This window comes from Camellia sinensis, chromosome 7 (genome assembly GCF_055761805.1).
Source record: "Camellia sinensis isolate YWXY chromosome 7, ASM5576180v1, whole genome shotgun sequence".
NCBI classification, from domain to species: domain Eukaryota; kingdom Viridiplantae; phylum Streptophyta; class Magnoliopsida; order Ericales; family Theaceae; genus Camellia; species Camellia sinensis.
This window is the reverse complement of record NC_138967.1, coordinates 1810615-1827355: the sequence shown is the minus strand read 5'-3', so window position 1 is coordinate 1827355 and position 16741 is coordinate 1810615. Positions and strand designations below refer to the sequence as shown.

General features: G+C 39.3%; 1 protein-coding gene across 1 annotated transcript in view; it reads left to right on the top strand.

Moving 5' to 3' along the window:
• The window catches only part of LOC114313589 (E3 ubiquitin-protein ligase UPL6), a 42731-nt gene extending 33510 nt beyond the window's left edge, over positions 1–9221 (top strand). Inside the window, 9 exon segments of the mRNA XM_082877303.1 lie at positions 51–118; positions 1002–1068; positions 1613–1783; positions 1872–1961; positions 2561–2641; positions 3293–3366; positions 7148–7219; positions 7323–7412; positions 8589–9221. Coding sequence (XP_082733429.1) covers positions 51–118; positions 1002–1068; positions 1613–1783; positions 1872–1961; positions 2561–2641; positions 3293–3366; positions 7148–7219; positions 7323–7412; positions 8589–8655 — 780 coding nt within the window. The 3' untranslated portion in view covers positions 8656–9221.
• The last annotated feature ends 7520 nt before the right edge of the window (positions 9222–16741 follow it).

The following is a 16741-nucleotide window of genomic DNA, read 5'->3' as shown; positions in this document are numbered from 1 at the left end:
TCTCATGATGCTTTATAGTGGGACATTACCTCTCTTTCAAAATACTGCAGGCGATGTTTGAAGGGATTCTTGTTGATATACCATTTGCGACATTCTTCTTGAGCAAATTAAAGCAAAAGTAAGGTTTCAGATAGCTTCTTGGGCTCACAATTTTTTTATTTTTTCCTTCTTTATTAGTCATTGATCCCATAAAAAATTTCTATGTTTCTATTTGAGAGTATTTTGTTTCATCTATGTGTGTCACATTTGCATATTATCTATATTGGTCATTATTTGAAGTTAAGATACTTGTAAGTGAAATTATGGAAAGTTTGAACTAAGTGATTAATGATTATATTATTAGGATATGAGAATACAAAATCAGAATTTAAAGTTGCAGTCGGCTCCTAATCTCTGCTTCCCTCATCAGTCTTATTTTTTTTCTTTTTAAATTTACTCCTGATTTCTACTTTTACTTATGGGGCTTGAACTGTTTAGTCCTTATTGCATTACTATGATAGTTCATTGGCCTCAAAGATTATCAAATCCTTCATTAGTATTTTAGGTCTTCTACATTGTCAAATGATTTTCTTCATGGTCTAGGCTGCTTGATTGAAGATCAACTTTGTATCACTTCTCTTTTTCTCTTTCTCTCTTTCTCTGCTCACTCCCTTTCCCCTCCTCAAAATGTGGTAAAAATCCACATATTTGTTTTGTGTATATATCTATATGCATTATGTAAGTAGATTTTGAATTTCGAGACCATCTCCAGATGTGTTTGATGAATCTTTGGGGTGCCAAATTGGCTCGTAGTAGCTGTCGTATTGCCTAATTTGAGTCTTAGTTCTGAAGCCAATTGGTTCTTAGTGTGATTTGTATTGTGGGCATCTGGATTGGTGATAGTTCCATTTTGATTTAATTTCTTACTAAATATGGCATTTCTTTGCTTAATTTATTTGTATCAGAGTAATATGCATTCTCTAGTATATCTTATTTTGATGCATCCATAATTCTTTGAGCAGGTACAACTATTTGAATGACTTACCTTCCTTGGATCCAGAGTTATATCGCCACCTTATTTTCTTAAAGGTGATATTTCTCCCCCTTCCTTGTTGGCCTTTTGTGCAATAGGTCATAGTGAATCCTTATGCTTCAACAGGTTCACAAAATTGATGAAGCCAAAAAATTAATTGTTACTGCTATTTTGACCAGAAGTTATGGAATTTGAATATATATGCATATGTTATCTTCTTGTCAACCAAACCAGTTTTAGGACATCCTTGAATGTCCATGAAAATGGAAAAGTTCCATTTTGTTTTTTTCCATTGCATTTAAAGGCAGGAAACCCTCCTGTTGAATAATCACCAAAGAAAAGGGAGCTAGCTACTTGCACAAATTTACAAAATTTGTATGATGTCATTTTTTGAGGTCTAATATGATAAATCTGTACATACAATCAATTTAATTGCTAACAAAAATTAACCTAGACCGGTTTAGAATGATTTGCAAGTAATTTCGTGTTGGTCTACCCTTCTCCTTTTGTTGTTTTGTGACTCAATTTCATAGCCATTATTGTGGTTATGTGTAATTTTGTGCTATTTATTTATTAATTTATCTTTTGTTTGATGTACAGCATTATGAAGATGATATTTCAGAGTTGGAATTGTACTTTGTTATTGTGAACAATGAATATGGGGAGCAAAATGTAGAAGAGTTGCTTCCAGGAGGGAAAAACATACGTGTTACTAATGAGAATGTCATTACATTTATTCATCTTATAGCCAACCGTCGATTGAACTTTCAGGTAGCAAGCGTTTTCCTCTTTAATTTGTCAAGTTCCTTCTCAAACTTCATTTTCTTTTATAATTATGATGTCGTAATATGACTTTCAGATACGCCAACAAAGTTCTCATTTCTTGAGGGGATTTCAGCAGCTTATACAGAAAGATTGGATAGACATGTTTAATGAACATGAACTTCAGGTATTGCTACCTGTTATTGGAAGAAATTTAGAATTACAGTATGCATTAGCATAATAGTTTTTCACTCAGCATTTGCTTGGAGGAGCCATGAGATTCATAAGAACATACATAAAGAACAATTGTTTGCCATTATAAGTTATCATCATTAAGAAAGAAATTGAAACATAAGAAACATGAACTTGCACATAAATAAATATTTATTCATTTAAAATTGCATCCAGCCACAATTATATATTATTACCAATCACCTTCTGTGCGTTAATGTAGTTGTTATAATCATATATATTTCATGTGCAGAACTGGTTTGGTGCACTAGAACACAAAATCAAGTTCCTTGAGTGTGACTTTTAATTTAATAATACATTTAGTCATCCTTGCAAGTTGGTAGAGTTTGTTATGCATTCCAATTCTCATCTTTGTTTTTTTTTCTTTGTCCTCTTAGGTACATGACTGCATATGTTCAATTAGTCTCCTTTTTTATTGATCAGTAATTGCTCTAATTTTTTGTGATGAGAACTTCAATTTTGTTCCCTGGGGTCTCAGTTTCCAACATCTTTAGCATTTTTCTAAATTTTTTTATTTTTTATTTTTTTTTCTAGCTTCTGATATCTGGATCAGTTGATGGCTTTGATGTTGAGGATCTTCGAGCCCATACTAATTATGCGGGCGGTTATTATAGTGTAAGTTCTTTTACTTCTACAAGTTAGTGCACTGCTTGTAGGTGGAGATTGCTTTAGAAATTTTCAGTAATTATTCATCAACAGTTATCGTCTTGGTTTCTTTAAGATTCAATTTAGGGTTTTGTTTACAATAGAATCACTTGGCAGTATCAATTACTCTGCAGGGGTGGGTCCTAAGGGCCCCTTGCCTTCAGGAGGTTCCTCGTCATTAAAAAGAATAAAAATCATCTGGCAGTGCCAGTTGTGCCCAAAAACTCCTTGCATTCTTGGGCCAGGGGGCCAGGTGGTACTTTACATGTGCTGTTATTTAAATACTTTCAATGTTTGCTATCTTGATGAGCTTTTTTTTTTTTTTTTTTTGGTTGATTGGTAAGAAAACTGTCTTCTACACTGCTGGTTCTGTGAGTAAATTTCCAATTGAATAGAATGTAGTTTGCAGTTCAAGGTCTGGATTAAGACCTTAAAATTTTGCTACCACTAGAAACTCCTTTCTAGCAAAAGTATGGTGTACAAATCTATTAAATAGAAGGAATGTGAAGTATGAAATGCATTAGATTTTTAATGCCTGTTTTCATTATCAAGCCTTTAGTATTGCTAAATCTTTGGTATTTTTGCAGTTAATGACAGCTACATATATATTTTTTTTGACAGAATCATTATGTCATTGATATGTTCTGGGAAGTTCTTAGGAATTTTTCCAGGGAAAATCAGATGAAATTTTTGAAGTGAGTTCTTCATTTATCATTAACTTCTTAAATTCTCTGATGTGTGGGTTACATAATGGTATACATGCTGCAGTTGTTCATATGGCAGTTAAATTTATTCATGTATGTTCTTAGTGTAATTTCCTTAGAAGTAAATCCAAGTTTTACTTTGTTTATACCATTGTTTTTTTGGCGTGGTATCTTCTTTTTGTTCGTCTTTTACAAAGTGATGTCATTTTCCCCTCTTTTGGGTTGATGGATGGAGTTTTGGATTTGGATTTTATTATCTTTCTCTCTTTGTTTCTCTTTGTGAATGATTCAATTTGGGGGAAGGGAAAAAGGAAAAAGGATTAACTGGGAAAAAACCTTTCTGAGTTAGTATATTGAATATTTGTTCCTGTTTCTTGGAAAAAAGCATTGCTAAGTTGGTAAAATGACAGTACTCTGAGCTATCATGACACACCAAAAATGAACGTTTCATAACTACCCATTGTCTATACTTGATACATCTCCTGAGGCTAATGCTAAGGTTGCAGAGTTGAGTTCCCGCCATTTTGTCTAGCCAAGGGGTTGATCCACCTATCTCTAACTAAGTTGCCCCACATGGCTCACCGCGCTATATAAGGAGGCTTCATGCATGCAACAATCATCCATCACATCTTCTAATCTGGCATACAGGGCTCTCCCCTACCACCCCCTCTCTCTCCCCTATGGTTGCCTTGGCACTCTCCTCTTAAATTAAATAAAGGGCTTTGAGAACTTTTCTGACACGGTGCCCTGTTGTGTTCAATCATATATGTTTATTTCCAGGCCAATTTTGAAGCAAACCATTTTTTTTTTTTTCTAAGTGTTGTATAACATTGTTTCATTTGAATTCTTTACCAGTCAATCTAAGATGAACTAGTGCGTGAATTTACTCAAATAATGTTAATTGCTTTATAATATTTTACCAACATAAATGGCACTCCGTGCATGGCTGTAGTTATGCAGGTAGTTGTTAGGGCTTTGAAATCTTTTGAAAAGGATACTCAAGGAATAAAAAGATCTTTTGTAAAATATATGTATTATTGATTGATATCTTGTTGATATTATGTCTATTACAAATGGTTCCTTATATAGATGTAGGTGTAGTGGATGGTGGTAGTGGTGTAGTGGGTTAGGTTTAGTGGAGTAGGTGAGGTGGTAGTGGTGTAGTGGGTTAGGTTTAGTGGAGTAGGTGAGGTGGTAGTGGTGGTAGGTGATGGTAAATTCTAACAGCCCCCCGCAAACTCAAGGAGGATAGAAACTAACCAACTTGAGTTTGAAGAGAGGAACAAAATAATAAAATACATAAAAATAAAAAAGGATAGGAGACACTGTATGGTGGTGTCATAACGTTGTAGAGGACACTGTATGGGGGTGTCATAACTTTGTAGAAGACACTGTATGGGGGTGTCATAACGTTGTAGAGGACACTGTATGGTGGTGTCAGACCGATGTAGAAGACAGTTTATGGGGTCATGTCGGACCATTGTAGAAGACAGTTTATGGGGTCATGTCGGACCGTTGTAGCAGACAATGTTGTGACAGTTGTTGTGACAGTTTACGGAGTCTTGCTGGACCCTTGTAGAAACTAACCGGAATCAATGTCGGGACAATTTACAGAGTCTTGTCGGACCCATAAAGGAGCTAACCGGAATCAATGTCGGGACAGTTTACAGAGTCTTGTCGGACCCATAAAGGAGCTAACCGGAATCAATGTCGGGACAGTTTACAGAGTCTTGTCGGACCCTTTAAAAAATCGCATCCTCAAAAGGTGCGCTCAATTTTTTAAAAAGGCGTGCCATCAAAAGGCGTGCCCAATTTATCAAAAAGTGTGCCGGACATGATGGCGAGGCACGTGGGTGCCTTGGCTTGCGCGCCCGTTTTGTCGGCTAGTGGCAAGAGGCGCGCGATGCGCGTGGCTGCCTCGGCTATTTAACCAAGACGGAGCCTGAGGCCGAGGCAGAAGACAAACAACTTGCGAAGAAAAACTTCTGAAAAACTCTTCGTTGTGCTGAGAGAAAGAGTCTGTAACACTGTTGCGAGAGATATTCTGTAATACTCTGTTGCCCAGAAAAATGGCCTCTTCGTCCCGCCCTCTGCTTACTCTCTTTCCCGACCTCAACGAGTCCACAAGAGAGATAACTGGTGCGGTGTCCCGTGAACCTCAACCAAACACCACTGGGTTTGCGCCGTTGAACTTTCCGATGCAGTCGGTGGAGCAAAAAATGGCAGTGCAAACGGATGTGGAGGCTAATCAGTATACTTTGAAGGCATGTGTGGAGTCTATGACGGCGGTCACAAACTTGTCGCACCGGCTGCAGAGTAGGACAAATGAGGTGCAGCAATTAAACGCCCAACTGACGCTGCTCCAACGCATGTATAAGGATGCGAGAGCAGAGATAAGTGTGCTAAAGGCGGAAAATAAGGAGCTGAAGCGGAAGGCCACCGTGATGTTCCGATTTGGAGGGCCGCCATATGCTGCAGTGGAGGAGCAAGGAGTAGTGATCGTGCCCAGTGGAGTGGGAAACACGGAGGTAGCACCGTCAAGGGCCTCTCAAGACGGAGGCAAGAAGAAGAGACCGGCGGCAGAGTAGAGAAGAAAAAGCCCACCTGTGAATGTGGTTGTTTGTGTGTATTTTGTGTTGTTTTGTTTTGTTGTGTTTTTTTTTTTTTTTTTTAAAATGGTGATCGGGGTTGATCCCGGAGATGAATAAAATATGGGTGTTGTGCAAATTTGTAAATTGTTTGATTGTTTTTTTTTTTTTTTTTTTTTAAATAAAAAAAAAGAGATATATATATAAAAAAAAAAAAAAAAAGTGAGGAACAACATGATGTCTGAGAGCATCAATGAAGGTTTAGAATAAAAAAATAAAGTTTGATTGAAAAATAAAGTGGGTGGTGGATGGGTGTGATTAAACAAAGAAAAGTGAATTGGGTGTGTGTGTGGTGGTGACTTTGTTGACCAACCATGTCCAAAGCGCCGAGCAACACAACCAAGATGTGAACTCTTTGGGCTTAATCTCTTCAAGAAAAACAGCTGAAGCTATTGACATACTAAAGCTCATGTCTTCCACTTACTTGGTAGCCCTATGCCAAGCCATAGACTTGAGGCACTTGGAAGAAAACAGTGGTGGATCGTGAACACGTCTTCACATACATCGATGATCCGTGCAGCAGTACTTACCCATTGATGCAAAAGCTGAGGCAAGTCCTAGATGAGCACGCTTGGAAGAATGGCAACATGGAACAGGACTCGAACACTTCTATTTTCCAAAAGAGTTGCGCTGCTATATCTGGAGCTTCTTTCCAGTGTCTTAATGGCTGAAGCGGTTCAGCCTTTGACAGAAAGCAGCAAAGCAGTTCCTTGCTGCCCGTTACAAGGACATAACCAAGTTCCATGACGAGGTTTATGAACTTGCCCCTTGCTGGAATTGAAGCAGTTTTCAATTGGTTGAGATCCGGCGGGCGGTCAAGGCAAGGTTGCCGCCCGCCGGAAGGTGAAGAACACCAAGATCTTTAACCTATTGCTCTGATACCATGTAAAATATATGTATTATTGATTGATATCTTGTTGATATTATGTCTATTACAAATGGTTCCTTATATAGATGTAGGTGTAGTGGATGGTGGTAGTGGTGTAGTGGGTTAGGTTTAGTGGAGTAGGTGAGGTGGTAGTGGTGGTAGGTGATGGTAAATTCTAACATCTTTTAAAAAGGACAATAACCAAATGTTTTGTTTTGTTTTCTTTGTCTTTATTCGTATGCGTTTTCTCTTTCAGGTTTGTAACTGGGTGCTCTCGAGGACCTTTGCTTGGATTTAAATACCTGGAACCTTTATTCTGCATACAAAGGTGATAGCCGTTGCTGTTGTGTTCTGTATGAGTTTCATATGTACTATTTTCTTTCTTAGCACTCCTTCAGTTGCTGAGAATTTATTTTTGAGTATTCTCTTAGGGCTGGTGGTGATGCTTCTGAAGAAACTCTTGATCGATTACCAACATCAGCTACTTGTATGAATCTTCTAAAGCTTCCTCCATACAGAAGGTTTGTCCCAGTTCTATTATCTTTTTGTATAAAGAATTTCTCTTTGCTCCAACTGTGGTTTACATTCACCTGGTAGTGCACCACTTCAGGGATTCATATTTGTGACCAGTGCGTCGAATTACCATAGTAGCATCCTACCGGGCTTTGAATCTTCATCATCATCATCATATTCATCTTTGAAAATATTGGACTTAATTAACTCATTTGTTAAAATAGGCCCTGAGAGATTATGAGATAGGAATGTGAAGATGAAGAGAGAAACAAAGAATATCAGTATTGTGTAAACAAAGAAGTTTGAGGGTAAGCACTACACAATCTCCAAGATCATTGCTAATACTCAAATAAGCATGAAATGTTATATCAAAGAAAATATCACCAACTCTTTGATTGTGTACAAGAATGAAAGATGAAAATTGTTAACCTTTGATCAAGAGTATCAACTCTTTGATTATGTCTAGCTCAAGTCACATGTCCAAAGACACGAAGACAGCCAAAAATCCCATTACCTCACAAATGAAGCATCTCAAAACTGACCTAGCCTACAGTTTGCTGCCACTCACAAGCCTGAGAGGCTGGGCAACACATTCTCACAAACCGAGACAAGTAGGCACTCCAAATCTACATTGGGTTCGTTTGGTTTGTATTTCTGAAAAATTTTTGGGAAATTTTCTCTACAAATAAGTTTTTAAAAGTAATCAAACCAAACAAATTTTCCCAAAAAAATTTCTCAAAACTTGTAAACCAAACAAGTTTTCCAAACAAATTTCTCTCTCACACACATCAAATCAATCATTTTTTCCAAAACTCTCTCTCAAAATAATTTTCTAAAACATCTTTTGAAAAAAATCAAACCAAACAATTTTTCGTACTTTTTATCTCTAAAACACATCTCTCAAACACAAACCAAACATACCCATTATCTTTTTAGAGCGCATGTAATGCCACTAGTGATATTGTCTTTGGTTATGTAGTTTGGAGTGCCCACTTGTCTCCATTACTTGTCAAACAAGAAAAAGAATAGCATCTGAAACTAGTTTACTCTCCTTTTTCTTGGTCTTCACATGTTAATAATCTATCTTATTCTTTAATTTTCGTGCTTCAAGTCCTTATCCTTTATGTGAGCTTTTTCATCCTTTCTATCATCATTGACTTTCATCAAACTTGTCTGTAATACAGTAAAGAGCAACTGGAGCAGAAATTGGTGTATGCTATAAATGCCGATGCTGGTTTTGATTTGAGTTGACCGAGCTTGTCCTTTCCAGCCATACATGTAATGCTCCAGTTTCATTCTGAGAGAATCACCGTCTTGACAAAGAAAATACCCCATGGGATGGTCTGGTCCGGTCTGTGTTCAGAATTGTCGAGCATCATTAGAGATGTCGGACAACTGCAAAATTGTCAAGACATCACAGGAGTGAAGGGGTACACAAGAAAATCATGTAGATATAGTGCACAACCAAACCGAGCCACTGGTGTAAGTGTACATAGTGGGTTCATCAGCAATGTATATCATCTTTTCAGAAAGTCATTACTTACACGCAGGACCAATTCGGGGGTATCATTGGTATGCTGTAATTGAGTTCACGTCTGTATTGTTATTAGTTACTTGACAAAATGCATACAAGGGAGGAATGGCCTCTTGTACCAAGGCATGGCAGGAACATCAATCTGTTACCTGTAAATGGCCATTATGCTTTGCAAATTGTGTTTGTTCCAGAATTTAGACCAATGTTATGTGCTCCTTTTTTAAAGAATTTATATGCATGTTATTTTTTTTAAAAAAATAAAATGAATGGAAAATTGTAATGAGGCTGCTTGGTTCAGTTACCTTATTTTCAACATTTGTCCTATACTTGAGGTCTTGACTTAAATATAGACATGCACAAATGTGAATATTACCTTAGAGAAGAGTGGCATGGTTTTAAATGTGGTATAAAGGTTTCTGAATTTTGAGTAAATCTAATTTGGATTGAAGTGAATTAAGTTATGAACGTTTTGGAATCTGACTTGAAAAGGGGACTAGAACAAAAACTCCTTAGAAGTAAAAATTGTAAATGTTTATGGAAATTGGAAATTGTTGGATGAGGAATAAATCTAAAAAAATGAATTTTAGACTCTAAATTTCTCGATAAAAGAATTCTGAACGTTTTTTAATTTTTGAGAACATAGAAAACATTTATATTAAAAACAGTAACATATAGAACAAGACTCAAAGGGCTACACAAACCATATAGAAAAAGGGATAAAAAAAAAAAAATCAACAACAAAAAATAACAAATTCATTAAAAAAATCATCTACAAGTCGGAGGAAAAATCATCAATTTATCAGCCTCTTTTCCTACATCAATCCTTCCACAACCACCAACGGTACTAAAAGTTAAAAAACATCCATCTCTCTCTCTACCATTTGGTTGTGAGTTTGTATGGAAGTAATTGATTTGTTAGTAATATGTATATATATATATATGTGTGGGTAAAAATCTGATCACACTGCCCGTTTAGTGATCAGCAGCAAAGCACCGGCAGAATAGATGGCTCTAACAACCTGTAACAGAAAGGAAAAGCTCCGGCGGTGGTTCTTCCACCCGGGAGCACTCCGACGATCAAGTCAGTATGTTTCTCAAGGATAATCAAGTATTAAACTGAATACTCAAAGTATGAATTACATACCTTAGACCCACGGGGGTGCCTCTCTTTTATAATATACTTAATCCAAGTCCAACTAGAAATATGACTTCTGTGTACCCCAGTCTTAGTACTTACTCTGGACTCTTTAGGAGATAGACATAAACTCCCTAAGAGGTTTATCCTTATCTTAACTAAGTCCCCTCTTTGCTTCAGGACTCTTGTCCCTTATCTTCGGATTCCGACATCTTCGGAGATGACCTCGGCTTATCCGAGATTACCTCGGCTTAACTACCAGGGCACGTGGCACCTCGGCTGACACGTCGGCGTCACCATGCCACGTGCTGGTAATCAGAAAATATGTCCCCACAACTGCCCCCTAGGTTCTATTACCTCGGCATTCTGAGGTGATGGAACCTACACTGTTCGAAATTTTGTCACTTCTTTTCTGAGTATGCAAAAAACTGTTTTGCCAAGATTATCTTCTTTCAGCCGACGTGTTCTCTTCGGAGGACGAGGCTTCGGTCGTACTCCCCTACGCACATGAGCTGTCATGCATATCTAACTGTTTCTTCCACGTGTTTCGTCTTTATTGGAGCGTGTCAGTGACGCGCCTGGAAGCTGTCTGTTCGTTCGTCTGCGCCGTCTGACGCATGCGTTGCTCTAGGCGCAATTATTGCCCTATTTTCGCCGCCGTTTCAAATTTTTGACAAAACTCTTTTTTGCCTCTTCTTTTCCTTTACTTTTTTCATTCTGTCTTCTCGTTCTCTCTCTTTCTGAAAGCTTTTTCTTCTTCGAATCCGCCATTGCTTCAAACTTTCTCCTGGAACCGCTTTTGATCCTTCATTCTTGCAAAAGCCCTCTTTGTTGTTGCAACTGGTTTCTGGGTTTGGTGCGCACTGCCCCGGCTTCATTTGTTCTGGTAAGACCCTTTCTTTTAATTCTTCAATTCTCTTTATGTGCTTTTGTCTGTCTACTGCCATTACTGATTTTGTTCGAGGTCTGGGATTTATTTGTCTCTTGAATTTGTGGCTATACTTTGAGCTTCTATGCTTTTCCATTATTCTCTTTGCTGCTGTTTCTTGATTTGTTTCTGTATCTCTACTGCTTCTGAGAACTATACCTCTGTTCTTGAATCTGAAACTTCGTCTTTGTTTTCTTCTTTTTTGTATCTGTCCCAGATCTGTGCCTCCGATCTTTATCTTAATAGTTCGTAGATTTGGGATTTGTCTGTAGAACCCTTAATCTTTAGGGAAACCTGAAAAATGCCCATCTTCTGAAACATATTCCTCTTAGTTTAGGCCGACATAATGGGTATGTGGAGGCATAGGGTAAATACCCCAACAAGTCTTGAATACTTTAGGCAAGAATTCTCTATCCCAGCCGACGTTCATCTTAAGCTGGCTGGGGATAATGACACTATCGTGCCTACAGACCATACAATGCCTTTTCCAGTAGTTGCTTTTATCGAATGTGGACTTCGGCTCCCACTCGATCCCCTTTTTCGTCAAGTTCTTCATTTCTATAGGCTAAACCCCATGCAACTCACTATCAACTCCTATAGGGTAATTAATGGTATTATTGCCTTAGCTAGGCAGGAAAACCTTAGAATCACCCTAGCCGACCTTCAATATTGTTATACCATGTGTCCTCTCGATCTGAAGGATAGGGGTTTTGTCTATTACCTTAAGCCGAGATCCACTCAGTTCAAGATTATAGCTGACCTTCCAGACTCCAACAAGGGGGCTGGAGATGACTTTCTTATTGCCTCTGGAAATTGGGAATTTGGCCCAGATGAAGATGTCCACCTCTACCCTCTTCCTCGAACATTTACAGAGGGCAAGAGTAAGAGCCCTGAGTCAACACTTAGTTGTTTTTACTTAAGATTTTAATACTTTATTTCTGACGTCTGATTCTTTGCAGATCTTCATCAACCACCGAAAAATTTTCGCCAATCCTTCTTCCCAGGAACAGATCTGAAAACACTTCTTGGCCTCCCAATCCATAAACGAAAAGCCCCAGTATTACTAAACTTCATCCCTACATACAAATCCGCCTTACCCGACGTCCCAAGAAAAAGGAAAAAGAGCCTTTCTCCACCTACAGCCACAACCTTAACTGCTTCTACATCCCGAACAGATCAAGAATCCACATCTGACCCAGCCGATCTTCCATCAACTTCGGCCCCCTACTTAATACCAATTCCAGAACGTAAACGCCGAAGAAGGCTTATAAAAACAGCCGAAATGGTTCGTTCAAAGCCTGCCGTCCAAGATCTTCTTGCCGACATTCCAACTGACGCCGAAGCCGCACCAGCGCAAACAATGCTCCCACCCAAACAAAAGAGAGTAAAAAGGGCTCAGCCTAAGGCCAAGGCTACAGATGCCGAAGCTGAAGATACTGTGCCCATTTCAAGGCTGGCAGAAAGCAAGAAATCAGCCTCTGTCTCCACCAAGAGATCTGCTGAGGGTCAACCCTCAGGGTCTACACAAACAAAGCGGCCAAGGTCATCGTCTGCGACGACCTCGGCTTCAAAGAAGCCCGACGTCCCATGGGCCCCTGATCTATCTCTGGAGGACAGGCCCATTATGGCTAGCGAGAGTGCTGACGACATTAATGTTGCTGTCGCTCTTAGCACTGCTCTCCTTCTACCGAATGACTTGGAGCGAAATGCCAGTTTTAGTGAGTATGAAAATTATGCTCTTATGCTCCAACATTCTGCTCAAGTAAGTATTTCTGTTTGTATTTATGTTTCTTCCTTCTTTTTCTTTCTGAGAAAATTTTCTGATACTTCTGTTTTTATTCAGGCTATCCAACATGCCCATTCATTTTCAATGCAATCCTTTGAAAATCGTCAAAGATTGGTTGATATGAAGAGGGAAGCGACTTCAATGAAGAGAGAATTAAGGGCCCTTGAAGTAAAAATGAAAAAACTAGAGGATCAAGCCGAGGCTGCAACAAAGAACCAAACCTTAGCTCTTGAAAAGGCCGAAGCTGCTGAAGCCGTTAAAAAAGTAGCTGAAGCCGAGAAAATTGAGGCCGAGGCTCAGAAGGTCCAAGCGCAAAAAGAACTTCAACAAGCGCTGGCCACCAAGGAGGCCGAAATCAAAGAGGCCGATGAAAAAGCCTATGCTCAAGGTATGGCCGACGTTGCAGAAGACTACAAGCTCCAAGTCAGGCAAGCATGCAACAGGGGATTTTCCCTTGGTTGGATGTCCTTGATAAAGAAGCTTGACCTTCCTGCTGACTCACCATTGCGTCAGGCGGATGCTATTCCGTTACCATTTCCTCCACCTCCCCCTGCAGGTGAGTCAGAGTCCGAGGCCGAGGAGGAAGATGAAGAAAATGATGATGGTGAGGCCTTGGTGAGAAAGCCCAAGAATGCTGCCGAAGTCAAGTCCCCTCCTCCCGCTGAACTGGTTATGGACTTAACTCAAGATGAGGGGGGTGATGATGCTGAGGAAGTGTCCAAGGAGTCTGTTTCAGGGCGTCTATCATCTGACCTCCTTCTGACTGAAAAAAGTCTTGACACAACTTTGGCAGAGATAGATGCCGAAATACAAGCGGAGAAGGTGGCCGAGGAGATTCCAGCTGAATCATCCGAGGTTCCAGTTTCTGCTGCTGCTGATGTTCGAGAATCTTGATTTTCCCTTCTTTTTTTTCTGGACTTTGGACTTTGTTTTTTCTTTCAATTCCTGGACAACGTATATTCCTTCTTATGGCCGATGTGCCTTTTTCAGTATGTAATTGCAACTGTTTTTGCTATGGATATGTCAATCTTATGATGTTCTGTTTGTTTGCTTCTGCGTAGTTCTATACTTAGAAATTTTTGCTTGCTTTCTGTTTTGCTTTCTTTGTGCAATCTTCTCGGGGTTACATACCTCGGGTATAACTACAAAGCTTTTACTTCGGCAAGATGCTGACCTGCAAACCTTGTATAAATTTTGACAAGCATAGAACATATACTACTCAATGTATACTTCTGCCATTTTTTCAAGTTTTCAATAAGTATTTAAACAATGATTTCGTTCTAACCTACTTGTAAATTGCTACAAATTTCAACAAGTGTTTAAACAATATACTTAACCTTTGCTTCGACCCGTTAATTTTCTGTATACCTCAGCGGGTGATCATACGTCGGCTTAACACAACCTTGTAAATTGCTACAACTTTCAACAAGTGTTAAGCATCTTTTCTAGGGTTCAGACAACCCACATATTGCTATGAGAACCTTAAGCAATAACCTCGGCCTATCTTCGATTTGTAAATTGCTACAAATTTTAACAAGTAAAGATAGGGAATCAGCTTGATTCCAACTTGTAAATTGCTACAAATTTCAACAAGTGGATCAAGGAATAACATCGGCTTAACTTCAACTTGTAAATTGCTACAAATTTCAACAAGTGAAGATAAGGAATCAGCTTGATTCCAACTTGTAAATTGCTACAAATTTCAACAAGTGGATCAAGGAATAACATCGGCTTAACTTCAACTTGTAAATTGCTACAAATTTCAACAAGTGAAGATAAGGAATCAGCTTGATTCCAACTTGTAAATTGCTACAAATTTCAACAAGTGGATCAAGGAATAACATCGGCTTAACTTCAACTTGTAAATTGCTACAAATTTTAACAAGTGAAGATAAGGAATCAGCTTGATTCCAACTTGTAAATTGCTACAAATTTCAACAAGTGGATCAAGGAATAACATCGGCTTAACTTCAACTTGTAAATTGCTACAAATTTTAACAAGTGAAGATAAGGAATCAGCTTGATTCCAACTTGTAAATTGCTACAAATTTCAACAAGTGGATCAAGGAATAACATCGGCTTAACTTCAACTTGTAAATTGCTACAAATTTCAACAAGTGAAGATAAGGAATCAGCTTGATTCCAACTTGTAAATTGCTACAAATTTCAACAAGTGAAGATAAGGAATCAGCTTGATTCCAACTTGTAAATTGCTACAAATTTCAACAAGTGGATCAAGGAATAACATCGGCTTAGTTTGCCTGAGTTTGATATGTCTTCAATAAACATTAATCATACATGTTGAGAGAATTCTGAAAAGACTTTATTGATAATATCGGCCAAACAATGATGTTTATCTAATGATAGAAGAATTTCAAGTTACAAGTATTCCAAGGTCTGGGCAATGCTTTGCCCTCATTGTCTTCAAGCCGATATGCTCCATTGCCTAATACTGAAGTAACTCTGTAGGGTCCTTCCCAGTTTGGGCCAAGCTTGCCCTCCCTAGGATCCTTCTTGTTCCCGACGACTTTTCTTAGGACTAAGTCGCCAACTTGAAAATCCCTTGGATTAACCTTCTTGTTGTAAGCTCTGGCAAGCTGTTGCTGGTATACTGCAAGCTGAATTGCAGCCTTCTCTCTTCGTTCTTCTAGTAAATCCAGGTCTCGGGCTAAGAGTATGTCATTGGTGCCATTCTCTACTCCCTGGGTTCTGATCCCTGGGATGCCGATCTCTAATGGGATGACTGCTTCTGTGCCATAGGCCATGGCAAAGGGGGATTCTCCCGTTGATCTTCTCGGCGTAGTCCGATATGCCCAAAGTACGTTGGGCAGCTCGTCCACCCACTTTCCTTTTGCTGCTTGGAGCCTCTTCTTTATTCCATCCAGGATTACTTTGTTGGACGCTTCTGCTTGCCCATTACTTTGAGGAAAACTTGGAGTTGAGAAATAGTTCTTGATCTTGAATTTCGCGCAGAAGTTTTTGATAAGTTTGCTGTCGAACTGTGTTCCGTTGTCGGCAACTATTGCTCTTGGAATCCCAAATCTGGTGATTATGTTTCTCCAAATAAAATTCTTGACATCCACATCTCGGATTTTGGCAAGAGGTTCTGCCTCTATCCATTTTGTGAAGTAGTCTGTTGCTACCAGTAAATATTTTCTTTGCCCAGTTGCCTGGGGAAGTTGTCCAACCAGATCCATGCCCCATTGGGCAAACGGCCAAGGGCTGGATACTGGGTTTAGGTCAGCAGCTGGCTAATGTATCAAAGGTGCAAACCTTTGACATTGCTCACACTTCTTTACATAGGCTTCGGCATCCTTTTGCATGTAGGGCCACCAATACCCTTGGGTAATGGCCCTATGGGCTAGCGATCTGCCCCCAGCATGGCTTCCACAAATTCCTTCATGAATCTCATAAAGAAAATCTTCAACCTGCAAAGGGTGTACGCACCTTAAAAGTGGTCCAGTGAAGGACCTCCTGTAAAGATGGCCTTCCGCTGTTAGGCTGAATCTGGCCGATTTCAGCCTAATTTTATGTGCTTCTTTGTGGTCTTCTAGCAGCTTCCCCTCTTTTAGGAATGCAATGATTGCATCCATCCAGCTTGGTCCAAGGCCCACGCACATCGTTTCTTGTTCGGTACTCTGTTTATCTATACTCGGGGCCGACATGTAGTCGATCATGATTGTCCTTGTTTTTCCGGTTTGAATTGAGCTGGCCAGGTTGGCTAATGCGTCGGCGTGGGTGTTGTCATCTCGGCTGACTTGGAGTAATCTGCAGTTCTGGAATAAGGCCGCCAGTCGGATGACTTCCTTTGCATATGCCGACATTCTTTCGTCTCTGGCTGCAAATTCTCCTGTTGACTGGTTAACAATTAATTGCGAATCACAAAAAACAATTACCTCGTCTGCCTCTGCTGCTGCTGCTAGCTTTAGTCCTGCAATTAATGCCTCATATTCT